The sequence below is a fragment of the Lichenostomus cassidix genome, chromosome Z, assembly GCF_008360975.1.
Source record: "Lichenostomus cassidix isolate B80296 chromosome Z, HeHo_3.0, whole genome shotgun sequence".
In the NCBI taxonomy this organism is placed as follows: Eukaryota; Metazoa; Chordata; class Aves; order Passeriformes; family Meliphagidae; genus Lichenostomus; species Lichenostomus cassidix.
In genome coordinates this window covers 63,129,546-63,152,636 of record NC_139511.1, presented here as the reverse complement: position 1 = coordinate 63,152,636, position 23,091 = coordinate 63,129,546, and the positions used below count along the sequence as shown (strand labels likewise).

Below are 23,091 nucleotides of genomic sequence, written 5' to 3'. Positions count from 1 at the left end.
CATCCCTAAAATAAACCTTTTTTTCTTATTCTCAATCTTTGTTTCATTTGTTCTTTTTAGCTGGATATGCAACGAGGAGTTCATGGGCGGCTAATGGATAACTCCACTAGTGTACGAGAAGCAGCTGTGGAACTGCTTGGACGATTTGTGCTCTGTCGTCCTCAGCTTGCTGAGCAGTATTATGACATGCTGATTGAAAGAATATTGGTATGGTGACTTTGGTATTTATGATAAAATAAATGGCCGTGGAAAATTTGCTTTAAACTGAGATTGTTTGAAAAATTGGAATTGTTTGAATGGTGAGCAATCATTCGTTTAAGAACAACCTGATAAAATGCACCACTTGTTTCTTGGGAGGCTTTATTATGTTGAAAGCTAAACTACAGAAAGTTGTACAGCATCAGGACCAGGGTTATATTCCTTCTCATTCCATTATTAGTGCTCAAATTAGCTGTGTTGTGGTTTAGCCCAGATAGAAGTTAAGCACACACTGTACAGCTGCTCGCCCCACTTCTTTTTTCCCCCCCACCCTGGTGGAAAGGGTAGGGGGATCGCAGCAAAACTTGCATGTTGTGATAAGAACATTCAATAAATGAAAATAAAGTACAATAATAATGGTAATAATAATAACCATTGATACACAAAGGAATTACTCACCATCTGCTGACCGATGCCAGAGCCCCGTTCCCAAACCTAGATCGGCTGTGCTTCTGGCTAACAACCCCCATTTATATACCAGAAGTGACGTCCTGTGCTGTGGAATATCCCTTTGGCCAGTTCGGGTCACCTGTCCTGGTATGCTCCCTCCCAGTTTCTTTTGCCTACCACCTCATTGGCAGGGAATGAGACAAGGAGGGAAAAAAACCCGTCCTTGACTTAGGATAAATACAACTCAGCCAAAACCAAAACACTCGTGTGTTATCAACACCATTCTCATTCTGAATCCAAAACACAGCACTGTAACAGCTACTGAGAAGAAATTAACTCTAACCTAGCTGTAACCAGGACAAGGTGAAATAAGGAATTTTGCTTCATCTCTGAAGTCTGAAATATGGATCATTGAGGGCAACTTTTCTATTCTATTTTTGAAAGGCTTATTAGAGTTTTTGTACAAAAAAAGTGGGGGTTTTGTCTAGGTGTTCAATGTTAATTTAACTGTAGAATAACATTAGCTCGTAGCATCCATGTCAGATTTTTCATCAAATGTACTCATTTGCTATAGTTACATCATAAAACAAGTTTGTGAAGGCTTTTGAACATAACCAGGTCATGTGCATGCAAGACTGCATAAAGCAGTTAAACCTGACATTCAGATTCAGCAGATTTTGGTTAAGGTGATATGAAGTGAAAGTCCTCATCTATCTCCTTAGATGAAGCCTAGTAAAATGGAAAGGACTGCTTTCATGTATGTTATCCGTAAGTTTTATTCAAAGGCTTAAAGTATTACCATCCAAATCTGTAAGGAATCTTGTGTATTCCAGTAAAGTAGCTGAAGCATCATCACATCTGTCTTGTGAGCTCTTGAGTTAAGAGGTGGATTATACATTTGTGACATCATGAGCTCTCCACATGGGAGGGTATAAATGGAAGAAGTGTTCCAGCACTCTGGGAACTCAGCCAGAACCTTTAGAACAAGTTATGCTGAGTTTTTGTATAAATGCATTCCAGAAGATTTTAGTTGCCTTTTCTAAATAAATTTTGAAAGTCAGATTGAGTGATCTTCAAATATTATTTCATATAGAACATAAATTAATGTTTCTGATTTGTTTTCAAAAATGTAATTCTTTTCTTTTCACAGGATACTGGTATCAGTGTCAGAAAAAGAGTCATAAAAATACTTAGGGATATCTGCATTGAACAACCAACTTTTCCCAAAATTACAGAAATGTGTGTGAAAATGATTCGGAGAGTCAATGATGAAGAAGGCATTAAGGTAGAATGAAACCTATCCTTCAGAATTTTAATTGTTGTTACTTCAGTGTTTCATATTTTGACAAAATCAAAGTAGTATTGCATTATTCTTTGTAATATTTTTGGCTTATGAAGTTTTAAGAACAGATATTTTAGCTTTCTTTAATTCTCTCTGACTTACTTGTCTTCCTTTTTTATTCTCTGTTTTCTGAAACTTCTTACTGACAATCAATACATTTGAAAAAGTTATATTCCAGAGATTTTTTTTCTTCTGGCAAGTTTTTTTCTCTGGTGCTTCTCTTTTCTAATAAGTAAAATTTGCATATAAAAATTATTCCTACAAATTATTAAATTTTAAGTAAAAATTAACTACTTGACATTAATGTACTCTATATATAAGTATTAAACTTATAAAATATTAATCTGTCCTAATTTCATAATAATTCTGAATGTTCAATGAAGCAATTATTCCCTCTAAAATGTTGCTTATGTGCTCATGCTCTACCCTTTGTGCAGTGTGTATATTTGCAGAAGGGCACAAACATAAGATAACATGTTAAATCATAAACCTGGCAATTACTGTTTTGTTTAATTTGACAGAACAATTTTTAAATTGTTGAGTAATTAGTGACACACCTGTAACTTTCAGTACAATTTCAAAACTTAAAACTTCAGCAGAAATTTTTTACCTCTTGAGATATATTAATGCTAAGCTGCTTTCTGAGAAGAAACAAGCAGATGAACAACTAGAGCAAAAGTGCTGCTGGAAAGGGAGGATGACGTGGTTCTCTCCCCTCCTTCCTTTTACCTTCGTAAAAATATGAAAAAAAATGAGACATTATCTTCTGTGTTTTTAACATTTCCATGAATGAGAAGTAATTTTTGTTCAATTTCATTCTATTCTATATTGTTCTCCATTCAAAAATATTGGAAAGGAGCACACTTCTATATTTGAATACAGAGACCTGGCTCCTCTCTCTTTCCCACCTTGTCACAGCTGTTTTGTAAACTAAAGAAACCTACCATTGCTGCTGTAGTTCTGCTGTAGGAATTGTTTGTTCAGTTGTCAGCTTCTCAGCTGTGTTTTCATGAGGAATACCAATTAATGCAGGAAGGTGGTAACTGCATTTTGTGTTGCATCAATTCCCATTCCTTCATTTTGCTGAAGTTTGACTTGAGATCAGTTTAAGTCCTGTAACAGTAGATCTGGTCTTTCTCAGGTAATATTTCCTACAACAGTCTCACTTAGGTTGCATAATTCCTTATTAAATGGCACAGATTATCAGCAAATCTATTGTACGTATCCTTTAGAAATAATACTAATGTGACAATGTAAGTTTATTTATTTTTGCTAATATTTTATTTTCCTTCAGAAATTAGTAAATGAGACATTCCAGAAGCTCTGGTTTACTCCAACTCCACACCATGACAAAGAAGCAATGACAAGGAAAATATTAAACATCACTGATGTGGTATGTTGAACAAATTTTAGTTGTATCCAAAATTCAGTTTTTAGCATCTTTGTAACATTATCTGTACTTTTTGAATACAATAGTTTAGTTTTCAGATGGTTTCCCTTTCATAGCTCCTGGCATGAAATGTATGCCAAAAAAATTCATCTGATTAAACAGGTTGTAGGAAATTTTAAGTGCTCACTAATCTGTTGGCAATAATAACTGTGACCATACTATATTCAGGTTCTATCGAGTACTTGTTCAGTTAAAACACAGCCAATTTCTCGTATATGTTACATTCTGGAGGAACTGCTAGTGGCAGCATATAGTTAAGCCTAACTAAGAACTTACCTCTTAAAAGAAAATTTTCCTCAATTGATAACCTCTATTTGGGAAGGTTAATAAGCTGTTTACTCAGAGTAAACTGGTGTCTGCATAATTGTATCTTACTTTTTAGGAGTAGCAAATTAAATAGCATATCTCCAAAATAACAAAATCTGCTTCAGATAAGAATGCTTTAGTTTGTAATGAAAATGTATTGTCTAAAACCACTGTGCTAAAAAGGTGTTATAGTATCAATTATACAAAGATGTAAATCTCAAACTTAAAAAATCTCTTCCTTACTTACAATTATAGGGTCAAATGTCATTCTGCTTCACAGTATTTTTGAAAGTTATAGTCTAGTGTGCATTTTTCCTTCTGAGAAGTCAGCTTAATTCTCAGTTTACCTGCCAGTTCTAATTTGAAGCACCTGTGTGCTGTTCCTGACATATGATACCAGTGAAGCCTTGGCTTGTTTATATAAAAATACATGTATAAATATACAGAAATAAATATGTGTGTGTGTGTGTGTGTGTGTGTGTGTGTGTTTACTTCTCTCTGGTGCCCAATGACTGGACCCGAGGGAATGATCTGAAGTTATCAGGGATATCAGAATGAAATTCTTCACCCAGAGGGTGCTTGGGCACTGGCACAGGCTTCCCATAGAAGTGGTCACAGCACCAAGCCTGACAGAGTTCCAGAAGAGTTGGACAATGCTCTCAGGCATGTGGTGTGACTCATGGGATGTGCTGTGCAGGGCCAGGAGTAGGACTTGATGACCCTTGTGAGTACCTTCCAACTCGAGAGATCTTGTGATTCTATGATACACATGCATTTCAATGTGTCATGCCTGTGTTTGTACTTAAATTTGTGCAAAATGTTCTACAAAACAGGAGTTTGTCTTGCACTAGACAGCAATGTCCAGTAAAGTATGTAGGCTTTGTGTTGTATGAAATACAAATTCTAGAGTCAGTTAAATGGTGGGAATTATTTTTCAAATGCAGAAGACAGTTTCTGGTCTCCATTGTTCTTAATACATATGAAAATATATACATGGTTACTGGTCTTTTGAGGTGACATCTATATTGAAGTGATGATTCCTCAGCTGCCTTTTTGATTAACCAGTTTATTCTCAAAAATACTTACAGGTTGCAGCTTGTAGAGATACAGGGTATGATTGGTTTGAACAGCTTCTTCAAAATGTAAGTAATGAATTTTGAATGTATAGTACAATCATCATTAGAATTTTAGTTTTCCTTTTGCTACTCAAACATATAGAAAGGTGACTCCAAGAGCAATCCTTTACAGTAGACAAATTAAATTCATGCCCTTTAAACATCTGACCTTTTTTCTATCTTTCTTGATGCAGTTTTCTTTGACTTTACTTACTGTCTTTGCAAATGATCTCATAAAAATACTTCATTTCTTGGTTTTAGGAGTTTCGTTTGTTTGTTTTTAATTTAATTGGCTCTTCAGTAATGACTGACATAACACAAAACCCACAGCTAAGATACTTAATTCTGAAATAAGGCGTCTAGTAGTCTACATTTTTTTTAAGAGTAGATAAGTGTATTTTCACATCCAGTGTATTTTCTACATAGTTTACGGAAGCAGTAAATCTTCAGAGTATAAGTTACTGCTTCATTATAATCGACTTATATCTAATATAGTTGTTTCTAAGAACTGAGCTTGCTTTGTTTAAATCTCTAAACGTGTGTTATCATTCTCTACGTCTTGTATGTACTGGTTAATTTTCGAGCAAAAAAATCCTTTGATTCTGCTCTAACCTGGAGTGTCATAAAAATAGGTTATCAGTTAATCTGAGCCTCTTCATTAAAAACCTCTTCACTGAAATAAAGGCTGTAATACGGTCTCAATCCCTTCTTAGATACTAGAATAATCTTCATGGACATAATTTTAGTACCCAAAGTCATATGAAAAAAGGGTGAATAAAATGTTGATATACAGCTATGTTATATCCTCATTTGATATTTTATTTTAGTGTCAAAAACACTTGTTTTGAATTTACTCTTTTTTTCTCTAAGCATTTTAAAAGTCTTCTACCTCCTATTATTTCTGCTTTATTTCATTATGCATAAAGTCAGCTTTCATCCCAATGCAAAAATCAGTAGAACTTCTGTGGATTTTTATTGCAGTTACCTTTGCTTTAATTACATTACATTTTTACTTCCCATAGTTTTTTCTTCGCTGTGTTAAGTTTTATGGAGAATTAAATACTTCTGTAGTTTAAAATCCTTGTGTATCTGTAGTAACCGTTACAAAACCAACATGGATCCTATGCAAATGAATGCAGTTTAATACTAAACCATGTTCTGTTTCATCCATTACAGCTGTTGAAGTCAGAAGAGGATGCCTCATATAAACCTGTGAAGAAAGCCTGTACTCAACTTGTTGACAATTTGGTTGAGCACATTCTTAAATATGAAGAATCTTTATCAGGTAATATTATTTAAAACTGAGCTAAAATCATTTGAATTTTATATTATACTGTAACAGGTGTTGAATCACTTCATTGCAAAAAAATTGCTGTTCCAGAATTCCTGTTATAAAGCTGATTATAATAAATCATTACTCTTAAATTCATTACGGAATTTTGAGCACTGTGTAATAATAAAACTTCCCTAATCTTCACCACCTAACCACAATAGTAGAACTACTTTTAAAATAACTTATTCAATTTTTCAGATCACTAGAACCAAATCAAATGTGGCAAATTTTATTTGCATTATTATGTTCTACAGTTGTAATAGGAATCATTGGCTGGGCTAGTCTTCCGTTTACAATAAGGACTTTAAAAACTAATGATGTCTTTGATGCATCTTTGCTTCTTTTTAAATCTTTTGTGATCACACATAAATGATAACACACTATCTTCTAATTTCTGAAAAGAATATTCTGTTTTCATCTTGAAAGAGATGCAATGAAAGAGATACTCAAACAGTGTTTAGGCCATATGTTTCTCATTGCTTAAACAGTACTTGGTCATAATATCCTTTTTGTATTTTCTAATCTTTTGCAGATTCTGACAATAAAGGTGTGAATTCTGGTCGCTTGGTTGCTTGCATAACCACTTTGTTCTTATTCAGCAAAATCAGGCCCCAGCTAATGGTCAAGCATGCCATGACCATGCAGCCATACCTGACCACTAAATGTAGTGTAAGTAGAGCAAATCAGTCTTTTTTTCCCCCTAGATAATTGAGCTAATGAAATTAGATAATTGAGATAATGAAAATGAACATCTGTCTTATATACTTGGGTGAAATTTAAGGTAGGAAAAGAAAATTTCAAATTGTGGGGTTTTTTCATGGGTATCATAGCTTTGAAAGTTGGCAGATCGCTTTGAAGATCTCCATAGCTTCTAAGATGTTCTTCCTCACCTACCTCCACATTTTACAGCCAAATTAAATTGAAACCTGTGCTGCCTCTTTCCCAGTTTTTCTCATATTAGGAAATAATTTCTTTAAATTGTTTTAGTTTATAGTCACAGCTTTAAAAGTAGCTAATATTTAACAGACACATCTTAAGATTAAGGATAAGGTTCCATAAGATTGAATGATCTAATATGTAGCAAATGTATGAGAAGGAAATATTTTATTTCCTCCTCTTCTAGACTTTAACTTCTCTAGCTCTAGTGCTCTTGTATTCTCCTGTAAGACATTATAGAGAGCTCAAATACAGAAACCCTCCCCAGCTCAGGTCTCTGAAACCTTGCAGTGGTTTCTGCCATTTTGATCTGGCACCCTTATCTGTTAGAAGGAGCAGGGCAGGATCATGCACCCATTGCTCAATGGGGTGGGAGCAGCAGTCACTTTCAATAGTTAAACTGCCCAGCTTGAGGGGTAGTTACTACCGACTTAGATTGTAAGTACAGCCTGGCATTTTGCAGGCATTTTCTGTGTTCTCTAGTCACATTTACAACAGACTCTTAGAGCTGCTTTTGAACAAACAGTATAGGAAAGAGTTATCTAAATATTTGCTTGCTGTAGCTCATTTAGTGGTTTGCATCTGGTTTGTATTTATACAGGCTGAGATGAATCATAGAATTACCACTGACAGCTTGAAGATGTCAAATAGTTTGATACTAGCATTTGGGATTTATCCTATCCTGATTAGCAAGTCCATTTCTTGCAGTATGTCTTTATAACAGATAAATATTTTCCATAGGTTCCATGCTTAAAATACAGTCATGATAATGCAAACCAGTATAATTGTAATTTCTAGACTTCTGTGCATTATTACCTTTTATTTGAGGTGCATGAAGTCATAACACAACTTCATTTTGTTGTTGATACCTGTTTTCAGGTGTTGTCTGTTCTCTAGTGTGCATATCTCGGGAAGAGTTCCTAGATTACTGTAGGACTCAAAAAATTATCAGACCCAAAGGTTTGAGATCTTAAACAATCTCGATGAGAGGTGTAATTCTAGTCATCCAGACATTTTTTCCCCAGAATGCCTGTAGTAAACTGAACTAGATTGCACAATAATATGTAATTTAATAGCAGATGTAAAAATACATAAATATTCTTTCAGGTGTTTACCGAATATCTTAAATAAGTTGGAGTTTCTGACTGCCATTGCATATTAATAGTACTTAGCTTATCCACGGCCAGAAATGTTAAACACCAGAAATGCTGTTGTTTCAGACCCAGAATGATTTCATGGTGATCTGCAATGTTGCAAAAATCTTAGAGCTTGTAGTGCCACTAATGGAGCACCCAAGTGAGACCTTTCTTGCCACTATTGAGGAGGACCTCATGAAACTCATCATCAAATATGGCATGACAGTAAGCTTTTAATTGCTACTATTCTATTGACTACATTTCACGTGACTTTGGTTTAAAGACAGTCGTGTCTTCATTATGAAGGTAACTTCTGAGTCATGAAAAATCAGTGTACTTGGTTTACTGGGGTTTGCATGTGGTTTTGCTGTACTTTATTGAGTCTGAGCAGGTTTAGGGATGAACATTACATCATATCTGTTAGATTTTTCATTTTAGTTCAGCATAGCTTTCTCCTGTATAACTTCACAAAAATCTCAATTTAAGCTTCTAAATAGATAATTCTTTTATTCTTTCTTGCTCTTAGGTTGTTCAGCACTGTGTGAGCTGTCTTGGGGCTGTTGTGAACAAGGTCACCCAGAACTACAAATTTGTGTGGGCGTGTTTTAATAGATACTATGGTAAGCGAAGTTATAACAGATAATGGTCACTTTTCAGTTTTGACTACAAGTGTTGTCTTAGAGTTACATTACAATTAAACACTGTGATAAAAACTTCTATTTTTCTGCAGGTGCACTTTCTAAATTAAAAAATCAACACCAAGAAGACCCCAACAGTACAATACTTACTGCCAATAAACCAGCACTCCTTAGATCACTTTTCACTGTCGGAGCACTGTGTCGGCATTTTGATTTTGATCAGGAAGATTTTAAGGGCAACAGTAAGGTAAAATAACGTTCATTTATTTTCCATGTCTGAGGTATACTGAATGCTCCACTTCAATTTGCAAGCACATTTTTCCTAGTCCCCCAAAGCTATATGCTTTTCCATAGTGCATATGGTATAACTTCCTGTTTTTCAAACATATGATTTTGCAAGGGCTATGCAGTAAAGTTGTGTTTCTCCTTTTCTGTTTGATATGTATGCTTTCTATAAGAGATTAAAAACATCTGTTTCATCTTCAAATAGCTAATATTTTTGTTTTAATTTGTGCAGGTTAACATTAAGGATAAAGTACTTGAACTGCTAATGTATTTTACAAAGCATTCAGATGAAGAAGTACAGACAAAAGCCATCATTGGTCTTGGTAAGAAATATTAATAGTTTTTATTATTCTGCTCAAGTAAAAATCCATGTGTATCAGTAGGAATTCATGTATTTGTGTAGTCACAAATTTGCTTGAAATAAAAACTTACTGCATATTTTGTTTGGGAGCTGGCCATGAAAAAGCTGTCAAAGGGCTGCTATTTGGATAATTCTGCAGCAGACTGGATGCTTTTGACAGTGAATGCCTTCTGATGTATGACCAAGTTGCAGAGTACAGCAAATTTCCAAGGCAATGAAGATGGTACTTTCTTTCTCCACATGCAAGTATGTTGTAACACCAAACCTTGTTTTATAGTCCACAAGGTAAAAAATGATAGAAAACTTTGAACATTTTATGGGAGACATTCTGCAGGAGTCAAGGGAACTCCGTAGTTTATAGTAGCTGGATGGTCTTTGTGAAATTAGTATGGCATTTCAGTGACTTGCAGTAGGAAATGAACTGCCACTGACTTGTTTGTATCATGTTCATCCTTTGCTTAAGGACAAAAATCAGACATCTAAGAAAATCTTGTTTAGGCAGATAGGTCTTGGTTTCTGGAAGAGTTCAATTCATTCTGGAAGAGTTCATCATTCATTCATTGTCTCCCAGGCATGAGAGCCTCCATTGTATGATTTACCTGTGGACAAGAATTTGTCTCTTTATGTTGCTATTTAGGGACTTTTCAGATACCCTGCTCCAATTCAGGCTAGGCAGGGCTCAGGATAAGGATCAAGTCTGAATCTTTGTTTCATATTCTATGAGAAACCATTTTAGACAGCTGAGCAGGATTAATGGAACTGGAATTGCCTTTGTTGCAGGAGCAATGCTATGGTTTTCTGGACTACTTCATGTTTTTCTAGGCATTGTGTGAAGGTACCAAGCACTTAACTATAATCCCATCCAGTTAAATTGCACTCTACAGAATATTGCATGTGGAGTAGGGCTGTGTATTCATGTCCATAGACATGATCACTCTGTTTGTGGATATGGAGTATGTCACATTTGCCAGAAATGTTTCTAAATTATAGACCAGAACTGTGATCTGTTTGGTCAGTAGTTATTCTTCAGATTTTCTTTTTCTGCCTGTAAGTATATCAGTCTTTATTTTAATTAAACCTCACTCTTTTCAGTGATGTAGTGTTTTCATCCAAGTACTGATTCTGAAGATGGCTGTTGCATGTGTGGAGGAGATGTGGTAACAGTGCAAATTTTCACCCCAGGCTGGTCACTGAGCAAAGTTGTTGAACTCATTCAATGTTTGTGAGCAGCAGTAAGGCGAAAAGGACTAGTGAGCTAACTCAACATTCATAAATGGTGAAAGGTGTCATGTGAAGAATATACTTTTCTATCAGCCTGTCATTTTAGTAGGGACACTCAACAGTTTTAGCCTTTGACTTGGGATGTGTCACTACTGTTGAGGAATTAAGACTAATCCTAAAATAATTAATTGTGGTTATTACTGTCTTCCAGATGTGTACTTGCAGAACAAGTTGAGGATATAAGATTTAGTCAGTAAATTTAGCTAAACTTAAAAGTACCTAACAGTAATGTTTTACTCAACCAAGTTCAGTGCTTACTCTAAAGATTCTTAACAGAATGAAAACAAAGGTATGAAGAGAAATGGTGTGACAGCATCTCTGAGATGTGAAGTCAGTCCTTAAATAAAACACACAGCAGGTGCCTTTGTTCATCTCTTGTGACAGCCTGTTATGCCAAGTAAGATCTCTTTCCCAGTTAACTAGGGATGGAAAAGTAAGAATTTCCCTGAGAATACAGGTGGTTTAGACTTCTTAAAGTGAATGAAGAAAAAGTTTTGTGAGTTGTTACACATACATCCATGTGCTTTCCATTAACAAAAAAATGTAAGAAGTGGGTTGGACTTTGCACAGAGGTGGTCTAGTTACAAATATCAGTATACATTTGCACCGAGTGCACAGTCATACCATATCCTCCAAAGACCACCATAATTCCCTTTCTTCTCTTTTGCCTTCATCTCACCCGCTTGTCTGCTTTTTATTTTGAGACTGAAAGGTGATCTGAAACACACTGAGGGCTTGCCTTGGACTTTACCTACATTGTCTTTTTGTGTGTATGGAACCTGTTTTAAAAGCTTTACTCAGTCTTCCCTCTGTTACAGCTATTTTTATACGTTCCTCTTCCATGATTTTATTTGCTTTCATTTTTTCCCCCATTTTATGTGCCTATATTTTCTGTGTGTTCATTTAAAATCTGATGTTTTTGTTGTCATAGAAAATGCATTTAATGTTTGCTTTTCATAAACAACCTTAAAAAATGAAGTAGTTAAATGTAAATTAAATTAGGATGTTATGTTCCCATTACTGTTTTTCAATGATATTCTGTAAGAGTTTATCAGCAGCACTTCTAAATCTACGTACAGTATCTAAAAAGGTATATACTACCAGTAATTTAGAAAAGCTTTTGGTAAATACAGACGTAAGAACTGCCAGTTCCTTGGCAAGAGTAAGACTGCAGCTAAAAACAGTTTTGCAATGTGTGTCTGCCAACACACGTAGTCTTGGGAACACTTCAGATAGTGTTCAAGAGAAGACTACAATAGGTATACGAATAATGACAGCCAGAGGTATAAATTTTACTGTGTTTCCTGGTGATTATTTTTTCTATTATGACGTTAAATACTCAAGATATTTATCAATTTTTCCACCTTTTCTCTGCATCCATATGAGTCACATTTTACAGCTGCAGCAGCATGTGTGTCTCTAAATGTATTAGAAGTCTGTATTAGAAAAATAACAGATAATTTTTGGTAAAGTTCCTTTCTTGTTCTTATGTTATCTCCTAGTCATTGAGATGCAGGCCACTGTATTGGACCTGGTTCCAGACCTGTAAAACCTTCTGTGCAGCTGCCCTGGGTCAACACTCCATTTTATCCATCAAAGAGAGTTGTGGTTAATAGAACTGTCATGGCTATCAGAAATTCTTATAAGTGATGGATGGTGTCCATGTGGAAACACAATACTGTTTAGACTAGAAAAAGCTATGCTGCTGGAAGGAGATAAATTTCATACCTTTCTTCTGAAGGACTTAAAAAGCAGAAATACAATTTCTAGATTATAATAATGAGAACCATTTCCTCTTTTCTCCACCCTTAGGATTTGCATTTATACAGCACCCAAGTTTAATGTTCGAACAGGAAGTGAAGACTCTGTACAACAGCATTCTTTCAGATAAGAACTGTTCAGTAAACTTAAAAATCCAGGTGTTAAAAAACCTCCAGACCTACTTGCAGGAGGAGGATACACGTATGCAGCAGGCAGACAGAGACTGTAAGTGCTGAGTTTTTCTGTGCTCATGAGCCATGTGAACACTGGCTTTGTTGCATACATTTACTATCTATCTGCACTAAATCATTTGGAATTGTAACCAGATCAGTAGTATTGTACCCACAATATCTTAGAATTATCTAAAAAAAGGTCTATGCATAGGTATATTATTTAATTCCAAGATGTGTAAATAGTGGGAGCAATCCAGAATTCATAATTGTTGTAATGATGGTAATAATAATTTTTATTAAAAAACCCTCTAAGTTTAATTTGCAGATAAAAATTAATAAATACAACATTTTTTTAATCCTTTATTAAGGAATTAAGACTTGAATTAAAGTTTTGTTTCTCTAGGTTTTAGATATATATTTATACCTTAGACTGTTCTATGTTTAATGAGATCATAAACCCATTCCAGGACAGCTGAAATGCATACTTTTTGTGAGACTTAAAGATCAGGATATATCAAGTAATGGCAAAATAAGTGGTTATGCTATGGTGAGTGTGCTATTGCTTTTGTCCTTTTTACAGGGAAAAAAGTAGCAAAACAGGAAGACCTGAAAGAAATGGGTGATATTTCCTCAGGGATGAGTAGTTCCATCATGCAGCTATATCTCAAACAGGTCCTTGAGGCTTTCTTTCATAACCAGTCCAGTGTACGCCACTTTGCTCTAAATGTCATTGCACTGACATTAAACCAAGGTCTCATCCATCCTGTTCAGGTATGATAGGCTTTTGTGGTGGGACTTTTTGTTATTCATGTTTTTAGAGGTTTTCACACTTGCTGCATAAATTTCCAAGTTTTCTCTTCTAGTTGTGTTACAGTAATTTCTTATTGTAGCAAGAGGCCTTTACAGAAGGCATATTTTGAAATCTGATTTATGTTGCTAGCCCATGAGATTCCAAATGCTATATTATCTATTTTTGGATTAAGATGCAAAGGCCCAGACAGTGCCTAAAGAGCATGTAGATATATACATTGGAGCATATTTCTTTTACAACTTCGAGGTCTATGCCAAAATGTTTTCTTTGTTTAGTTCTTTATCCTGTGTCAGCTTGCTTTCACCTCAATCCCTAGATCCTCCAAAGACTATGGAATTCCACAGTCAGTGTCAGAACTTCAATCATCATCTCCATCATTCTTTGCTTACATAATGTTTTGTAATTAATTTTTGATACTGCAACCATTGCACATGTCCAGTTGTAAATGATTGTTTGGGGGGTTTTTAAATGCAATTTCCTGTAATTTAAATTGACTTTAGAGTTTGGGAAAAAGGGAAATACTACCTGAACCCTTACACAACTTTGTTAGAATGCTGGTATCTCATAGTATTTTGTACTATTTACATGAAAAAGGGTAGTAAGTTGCACAGTTTCCCATTCTAATTTCTGCAGTAGAAACAAAGAGCAAAGACTGAGAGGGGTGAGGTACAATGCCTCTGAATAATCATTTAATTTGTTTTTCAAGTGTGTGCCGTACTTAATTGCTATGGGCACAGATCCAGAGCCCTCTATGCGAAATAAAGCTGACCAACAGTTGGTGGAAATAGACAAAAAGTATGCTGGGTTCATTCACGTAAGTAATTCTAATCTAACATTTTACAAAATACTGTTGTGTTCTCTAGTGGTTTAACACTTGAATATGCTTCAGCCACAGAAGAAGAATAGTAAAAAAAATAAACAATAACTGTAAGCAGTTGTAAAGATGACTATCCCCTGCTTGAAGATATCTGTTCTGAGAAACTGAAAGGATAATATAATTTGAAGTGTCTCTTCCAGTCCAAAATTTCCTTTAGTTTATGATTCACAGTTAAGAGCATTTATTTGATAAGAGATAAGGACAAGTGTTTCATAACATTTAACAGTGATTTTCCTGTATCAGTGGACTAGGAAAGTGAACATTGTTTAGTCAGAAGTCCCTAGAGTATATATACCAGAGTGTGCAAGGCATCAAGGCCTTATAAATTGCAATCTAAGCAGAAGGAGCATAGGAAGCTGTTTACATCTGATGAATCTTGCTGAAGGGGAAAACTAAGGCTATGTGAAAGTGTGGAGTTGTGGCATAGTGCCAGTTCTGCTTAAAATCTGAAATTAGGCTGCAGCTTTCTCTCTTATTTTGGAAGATCCCAGTCTAGGTTCAGTGTGTGTACTACATTGTAGGACTTCTCATAAGTCCTTCCTTGTATTCCACTGTATTTGGAGCATTGCACTGCTGATGACATCCGAACAGGTACCTCACCCATTAGGTGGAGGCTTGCAGTTGGAATTTGCTTTGTTAGGCAGCTGGGATTTAAGACAGCATGTAGACACATATACAACTTTGCTGAACAGCAGCAGAAGGAGTATGAGGAGAGTTGGATATGCGGCCTAACTACAGATTCAGTTTGTTCTGAAACTAGAGCAGGAGGATCGAAGTGAGTAAAATCAACAGGAAATTATTGGATAGGTGAAAAAGAAAGCCCAAAACTAATTTTCTCTTTGTTAGCCCTACTGTACTCATATAGATTCAGTTACTGGTTTCACTACAGGTGATAACAAGCATATACATTTGGTAGAATAGTCTTTTCACGTATGAAAACATTCCAGTGTTATTGAAAACTGTTTAAATTTAAATACCTGGCTGTAGTGGGTAAACAGATTAGCTATATGTTCCTAGCAGAGTTTACAGTCAAAGCAGTTCACAAGTCATTCTGACCTCTGCTGCAAGTTCTTTTTGACAACTCAAATCTGTTTGCCACTTTAAAAGGTAGTATTGCCTCAGCATATGTTTTAAATTTAAATTTCAGGTGAGCATCTCTTTAAAAGGAATCAGTTGTACTGCTTTGGAAGCAATGTTTTGAATAAAAATAAATACATTTCCATTTTAGATGAAAGCAGTGGCTGGTATGAAGATGTCTTACCAAGTACAACAGGCAATTAATACCTGCCCAAAAGATCCTGTAAGAGGTTTTAGACACGATGAGTCATCCAGTGCACTGTGTTCACACCTCTACTCCATGATTCGAGGGAACCGTCAACACCGACGAGCCTTTCTAATTTCATTACTCAACCTCTTTGATGACACTGCAGTAAGCACCACATTTCCTTCACTTAAAAAGAACTTAAAATGCAGCATTACAAGCTTAAATTCTCCTTTTATGATGTATTTTTATGACATAATTATTGATAGCTTTGTCCCCAATGTACCTTTTTGTTTTGTAATGTAACGTATTTATCTGTATAATAGAATGCATGTTACATCAGTCTGTACCTTTTTATACTCAGTTTGGACTGATCAGAAATAATGTATCTTCAGCTATGACTAAATTTTGCATGTATATATGTTGGTTAGGGGGGATTTGGGGGCTATATAGAATAAAAAATCTGATCATGTTTTAGCTCTAGACTGTTAAGAATGCAGCAGGAGTGTATGACAAGGTCTTTGTCTGTGTATTTATATGTAATTTTTTCTTTAACTTCCAGAAAACAGAGGTGAATATGCTTTTGTACATAGCAGACAATCTAGCCTGTTTTCCTTACCAAACACAGGAAGAGCCACTGTTTATAATGCATCACATAGACATTACACTATCAGTTTCTGGTAGCAACCTACTACAGTCATTTAAAGAGGTATGTGCATTTATATTTTAGTATATTTAGGATGGTGGAAACATAAACTTCTCTATAATGTGGTCAATTTTTCAGTGAATGCTGTACCATTATTACGGTGTCGACCTGTTGCATTAGTTTGCATGTAACAAATAGTGAAAAAACAAGCAATACTGTCTGTTCTAACCTGCGTTTGGTAGGCACTAGTTAAAAACTTTACTTACATTGCTGCTTATGTTATTAAAAAAGAATGATGAATTTTGAGATCAAATCTGTATAATTTCCCAATATGGCTGAGTAACAGTGAATTGTATGTATCTGGCAGCGTATAAACCCAGAATCATCACAGAATATTAGTTTGTTGTGGTTATTTGTAAAATTTTTGTAATAAAATCCAGTTTGGCAGGGTTTTTTTGTTGTCAGGTAGCTGATAGCAGTTGCATTTGTGTTGCCAGAGAGGTTAAAAATGCATTGTTTATTGCAAGAGAGAAGTGAGCGGCACTTAAGAACCAAATCATGGTAGAGTACCTGTTGTTATGGCAACACACAAGCCCGTAAGTGAGAGGCCTCTGCTTTTTCAGGACTTCCTTTCAGTGTCTTCCTTTCCTGAATGCCTTTTACAGTAGAAGGTGCACATTGTCAGGAAGGAAACCAGTTTCTAGGATGTCCAATGTGACTAACAAATACCAGTCAGAGTTGATGTCTGAAAGTACCTTGCCTGAAAGGTACTGTGCTTTAAACTCTCACCCTACCAAAGTTGATTTTTAATCTGCTGGGAAGACACAATACATTCTTCAGATTGAGAACCAGTGTTTAGCACCCAGCACCAAGAGGATGAGACCCTGCTTATGTCTGTGTCATGAAAAATCATACTACATGCAGTAATAATGCATGTGTGAAATTCTGTAGATCTACAAGTAGTAGAAGTAATCACAGAATCATAAAATGGCTTGGGTTGAAGGGAACTTAAGGATCGACTTGATCCAACTCCCTGTTGGGCAGGGACACCTTCCACTAGACTGAGTTGCTCAGAGCTCCAACCATTCTGGTCTTGAACACTGCCAGGGATGGGGCAGCTGATTATCATTAATCATTATTAATTCATTATTAATACAATCACTTTGGTCAGCAGTGTAATTGTCATAGAATTTAAAGAGACAAGGATTTAAACCAGCATGGATTAGTCTGTACCAAAGTACACGTGGAAATCTCCATGGCACACAGAAATTATATTCCAGTGAAAGAAAACCAGAAATTTCTTCCTGATTTATTGTGTTTGGCATTCTACTGTATTTTACTGTCATTGCCAATGAACTTCAGCAGTCTTTTAATGATAACATACCAGGGGAGTGCTTGTTGCTTCAGTTCCTTCCATATGCAAGAAAATCTGTGCTTTGAATAAATTTTTCAGTATCTTTTTGCCATAAATAATTTTAAGACTATCATTAATAACATTGTTCAGGGAATTATTGCTAATTTAAGCCAGTAATGATTTTGGACAGAATATTTTAGGAACATACATTATGTTGCTCACTCTAATTTTGGAATGTGTGTTAACTTCTCTGTCTTGCAGTCTATGGTGAAAGACAAAAAAAAGGAAAAGAAGCCTTCATCAGATGAGGAGACTGAGAGTGACAGTAACAGTGGTAGCGGGAGTGAAAGTGAGGAGGAAGCTTCTAAGCCTCGGAGGTTACGGAAACGAGTGGACTCTGATTCAGATTCTGATGAAGAAAATGATATAAATGCAGTGATGAAATGTTTACCTGAAAATTCAGCTCCTTTAATTGAATTTGCTAATGTCTCCCAAGGCATATTATTACTTCTGATGCTGAAACAGCATCTAAAGAATCTCTGTGGATTCTCTGATAGGTAAGGCTATTTAGGTAATAGGACACTTGTTACGCAGTGAGTTGTTTAGGAGTTTTTCTCGTATGTTTAAGTTGATTGTAACTACTTGTTTAAGCAATAGATTTGTGGAAGAGAGAAAACAAACGTATTAAGTTGAATGTAATGAAACTTTGGCTTAAAAAGCCCAATTATTTCATTTCTTATCAAGTTGTCTATTGTATATGGAATGATTCAAAGATAAATACTTATATTGGAGATTTTAAAAGCTTTTTGTTCAAATTACTCCGGACTTTCCTTTAAAGGTCTTTCTTTTGTTTTCTTTAAACAGTAAAATTCAAAAATATTCTCCATCTGAATCTGCAAAAGTTTATGATAAAGCTATAAACAGGAAGACAGGAGTGCATTTCCATCCAAAACAAACTTTGGATTTTCTGCGGAGTGATATGGCTAATTCCAAGATCACAGAAGAAGTGAAGAGGAGTATAGTAAAACAGTACTTAGATGTAAGTAAAGTTGCTTTGCAGAAAGTCTGAAATCCTTTAACACATTATAAAATTGAAAGTACATTTCAAACTGTGAAGTTCCTGCTTATCTGATGTGATGTGCTGATCTTCCTTGCTAGATGTTTAGCAGGACTGTATTTCAAAGATTACTAATAAGTTTAAACTCAATGAAAGCTAATTTCAGCTAAAGGATGTTTATCTTCATGGAGTATTTTCTAATTTCTGGTATCCATGTTGTATACCTCTCCCATATTACTTGTTCACTTTGTTTCTGACTGTTTCCATCATGGGAACACAGACTGGATGTGGTTTTATTAACTGCCACTCACCCCTCACCAATAACAATTAAAGAAAACTTCCCATTTTCAAAATACAGGAAGAAAGCTTTTATGTATCTACAAAAACAAAAAAATCAGAAAGTTAAGTTTGTAGAACGCAACATAAACTGTTCAAGTCGTCTGCTGTTTGTTTTACCCTGTTTCTTTATGTTGCTATTTGTTCCTAATATGTCATATAAAATGTCCATTTTTTAAGTTACAAAGTGAACTGATCTTTTTTTTAAATAGTTCAAGCTCCTTATGGAACATTTGGATCCTGATGAAGAGGAAGAAGATGGAGAGGTGTCAGCTAGCACAAATGCTCGGAACAAAGCAATTACCTCGCTGCTTGGAGGTGGCAGCCCTAAAAACAATGCAGCTGAGACAGAGGACGATGAAAGTGATGGGGAGGATAGAGGAGGAGGCACTTCAGGGGTGAGGCGGAGGAGGAGTCAACGTATTTCGCAGCGTATTACGTAAAATGATTTTTATGTGCTTATAAATGTCAGTTTATTATATTAAATGTACACCAAGTAATGTAATCCACATGAAAAAAAGCATTTTGTAGATAGAGATTCTCTACTTAACCGTTTATACAACTTTTGTAGAAAGTTTAACAGAAAAGACAATAAAAAAAACCAAACTAGAAAATGAGATTTATCCCGTATAAAAAGTTATTAATTTTCCTTTGGAATGTACTGTGTGTTATCCTTTTTATTGTTGCCAAGTTTTTATGTAGCTTTATGATTCATGTGTATATATAATTTTATATATCAATAAGAGATAAAGACACGGGTACAAATTAAGAGTATGTGGTTTTACAAGGATATGTTAACCCCTTGGCGCTGGCGGTCGCGGTGCGTCTCATTGCCGGCAATGGAATGTGTGCCGGGGAATCCCAACTCCCGGCGTCAAGGGATTAAAAGCAATAAAAGCAATAATTTCACTAAAGTTCTTTTGTGTAACACTTGGTCTTTTTTCCCCCCAATGTTTTAGTCATTGAGAAGGTCAAAACGAAATTCAGACTCTACGGAGTTGGCAGCACAGATGAATGAAAGTGTTGATGTCATGGATGTCATCGCTATTTGCTGTCCAAAGTACAAAGACCGACCACAAATTGCAAGAGTAGTACAGAAAACCAGCAATGGCTTCAGTGTTCAGTGGATGGCAGGCTCCTACAGTGGCTCCTGGACTGAGGCTAAGCGCCGTGATGGCCGCAAACTGGTGCCTTGGGTAGACACTATTAAAGAGTCAGACATTATTTACAAAAAAATTGCTCTAACGAGTGCTAATAAGCTGACTAATAAAGTTGTGCAGACTTTACGATCGCTGTATGCCGCCAAGGATGGAACTTCCAGCTAATGAATTTGTACATGCAGCCAAATTTACAGGAATTGAAATAACAGAAAAACTTGAAATATCAACTTTCTGGCAAAAAAAAAAATCAGTTAAATGAAGAGTAAGAATGGAACCTGGGACGCGGGGAAAAAAGAAGGAAATGTTTGGTAAACATTTTTGTGGGAGCTTCCTTCGCTGTTGTGCAGCAGAAACTTCTCAGTTCATTTTTACTCCCACTGTATTATAGTTTAACAAAAAAATTGTTTATATCTTGAAAAAAAACCTTTCTGTTTAAAAAAAATAAACAAGTGAATGTTGGAAATTAGTCTGTTAATGTTCTTAATAAAGTGTTCTTGGAGTTTAACCTAGCAGCGGATGGCTTTCTTTAGCTTAGCCCAGTTTCCAGGAAAGCATTGTTTTTCCAGGCTGTAAAGTGGCAGAATCTCCTGGATATATAATTTATTCTGTTGAAGAAAAAAAAAAAAAAGAAAAAAAGCATGCAGTATCTATGACCTATCTGCAGGAGGAGTTTTTGTAAATGTAGATTTTGATGTATTAGGTCACCCTGAAATAATACAAGAAAAGGGATCCCCAGCAAATCTGGTGGAACAAATACTGCAATAAATTTTTTTACTTCTCTTTGTTACTTGTCTGTTTCCATTTGAATTTCTTATTGTAAAGATCTGTTTAAATCCATTTATATTATTTTGCAGTCTTTTATGTAAAATTTGCTATATCAGTGGTTTTCAAAACAAAACATAAAATATTGTTTATACAGTTTGTATAGGCTGACTTCTGAATAATTGGTATCTTTTTATTTTTATCCCTAAAAGGGTGTAAACACAAGTTAACTCCAGGGTTTTATTGTATCCTGCAATATTTAGTATTAACTATATGATTTAGCACTGTGCCAAACACATTTTCAAAAGTACATTTTGATATAAAAAACTATAGTTTATTCCTTGTATGCTTCAGTTTCTTTCTAATGCTGTCCAAATGGTAATTTATGATAGTTCAAATTTGGGGAAAGCTGGATGACTCTTCTGCTTGGGCGAACTGGCCATGTATGCATTTCTCTGGGTTAATATAGAGAGGCTTGTGTCAAGAGGAGATAGCTACCAGTATCTGAGGAGTGAATGGGTATGAGTCTGGGCAATTACACTACATTCCTTCACAGAAGAATTTTTTTAAAAATTGTTTGTATATTAGACTAATTTTTTTACTAATTGAAAGATGTTTTCACATTTTGTAGATTGAAAAAGTGCTATTGAAATCTTCCAGAAGCATTTGCTTCAACTGCCTTGCCATAACCTTTCATGAGCAGTTTGTCTTCCTAGAGAGTAAGAAAATCAGCATATTTGCAAACAGGAAAGAATCTAAAAACAGCTAAACTTTTTAGGAGTCTTATTAAGCCCTGCTGTCTTTTCAAATGTATTTATCAAAAACAGATGTTCTTCAACATAATTATTTTTCTATTATGTTTTGTTTCTTTTAAAAACTTAATATATGGTAGGAGGCTGTTTTTATTAAACTAAATTGCAGAATTCTAATGGATTATTCAATTTGTGAGGAACAGTAACTGTATTCCAAAATATTCATATGTAAAAAGAACCAAACTACATACTAAACAAATTTTTAATAACTCCTCAGAACCTGGTTAGTAAATTGCTGGGAAATGCTTTTTTGCTGTTTCACCACTGGAATTTTTCTAAACAGAAAAGTTTTAGCACCTCTTTTTTTGATAGTGTTGATAGTGGTTTCTTCAGTGTACAAAAAGCCGCCTCTTGGGCTAAGATCAGTATTGTTAAAGTAGGGAGAAGTGGAAGAAGCAGGGGTCACTCCTCTGCAGCTCTGGAAAAAGGACATTTTTGTAGCAAACCATGGAAGACTATATTTCTCAGGGCCAGGTGCAGGTTTTATAGTGGCAAACTCATACTTGGAGAAAAGAGGGGTTAAATGACATGTCACATATTACTGATAAACAGAGCTGAAAATACTTCACCAATAAACTCTCAAGTGAAAAACCCAGGAATTTCATGCAGTTGCAGTTTAAAATTCGGTTAGTAGTTTCTGATGCGATTTATATTAAAGCATCTTATTTTTAATAGGTAATACAAAGATTTCCTTGTTTGTTTCCTGTTGTGGCTTTTCCAATAGCAAAGATGGGGATTTGTTTCAATTTGTTCAGTATTTATTGGAATAAAATTATCAGAAAGAAATTATAATTAAACGATATAAACCTGAAGTCTAAAGTTGTCTTAGTTGAGAAGATTTAGACCATTACTATATTGTAGGATATGCCAGTGGCATACATGCTCCTTGATGGGATGTGATGGCTGTTATATAATACACAGTTCTAAATTTGATTATAGATGATTAAATAAATTGAATATGATTCTTACAAGTTAAGAGTTGAATTTTACCCTCCCAAAGTACACAGAGTAATACTAAGTTTCATTTTGCCAATCACAAATACTCTGGTTACCTGCTGGGAAAAGGAACAGGCAGCAGTGCTCTGTTGTGGGAAACAAACTCCAGTTTGTTGTGCATGACACAGGCTGATGGTTTTCTGCAGTGTGAGCTCATCAGTGGTGTCAGTGCAGGGCTCCACCTCTGAGTAGCAGCTGCAGTTTCACCAACATGAACCACATCATTAGCAAAAGCACGTACCAAGATAAGAATT

General features: G+C 35.3%; 1 protein-coding gene across 7 annotated transcripts in view; it reads left to right on the top strand.

Moving 5' to 3' along the window:
• Positions 1-21,054, top strand: part of NIPBL (NIPBL cohesin loading factor) — a 147,194-nt gene extending 126,140 nt beyond the window's left edge. For 6 of the 7 annotated variants that reach the window (XM_085042738.1, XM_085042744.1, XM_085042740.1 and 3 more), the window contains 19 exons: positions 61-207; positions 1,799-1,933; positions 3,285-3,383; positions 4,835-4,888; positions 6,038-6,146; positions 6,727-6,863; positions 8,351-8,491; positions 8,793-8,886; positions 8,997-9,151; positions 9,422-9,512; positions 12,644-12,817; positions 13,346-13,536; positions 14,283-14,390; positions 15,682-15,882; positions 16,277-16,423; positions 17,976-18,271; positions 18,579-18,753; positions 19,320-19,505; positions 20,067-21,054. In XM_085042738.1, coding sequence (XP_084898864.1) covers positions 61-207; positions 1,799-1,933; positions 3,285-3,383; positions 4,835-4,888; positions 6,038-6,146; positions 6,727-6,863; positions 8,351-8,491; positions 8,793-8,886; positions 8,997-9,151; positions 9,422-9,512; positions 12,644-12,817; positions 13,346-13,536; positions 14,283-14,390; positions 15,682-15,882; positions 16,277-16,423; positions 17,976-18,271; positions 18,579-18,753; positions 19,320-19,505; positions 20,067-20,432 — 3,006 coding nt within the window. In that variant the 3' untranslated portion in view covers positions 20,433-21,054. Of the gene's footprint in view, positions 1-60; positions 208-1,798; positions 1,934-3,284; positions 3,384-4,834; positions 4,889-6,037; positions 6,147-6,726; positions 6,864-8,350; positions 8,492-8,792; positions 8,887-8,996; positions 9,152-9,421; positions 9,513-12,643; positions 12,818-13,345; positions 13,537-14,282; positions 14,391-15,681; positions 15,883-16,276; positions 16,424-17,975; positions 18,272-18,578; positions 18,754-19,319; positions 19,547-20,066 lie in introns of all 7 variants that reach the window. The other variant, XM_085042739.1, reaches the window with a different exon arrangement.
• Positions 21,055-23,091: the final 2,037 nt, after the last annotated feature.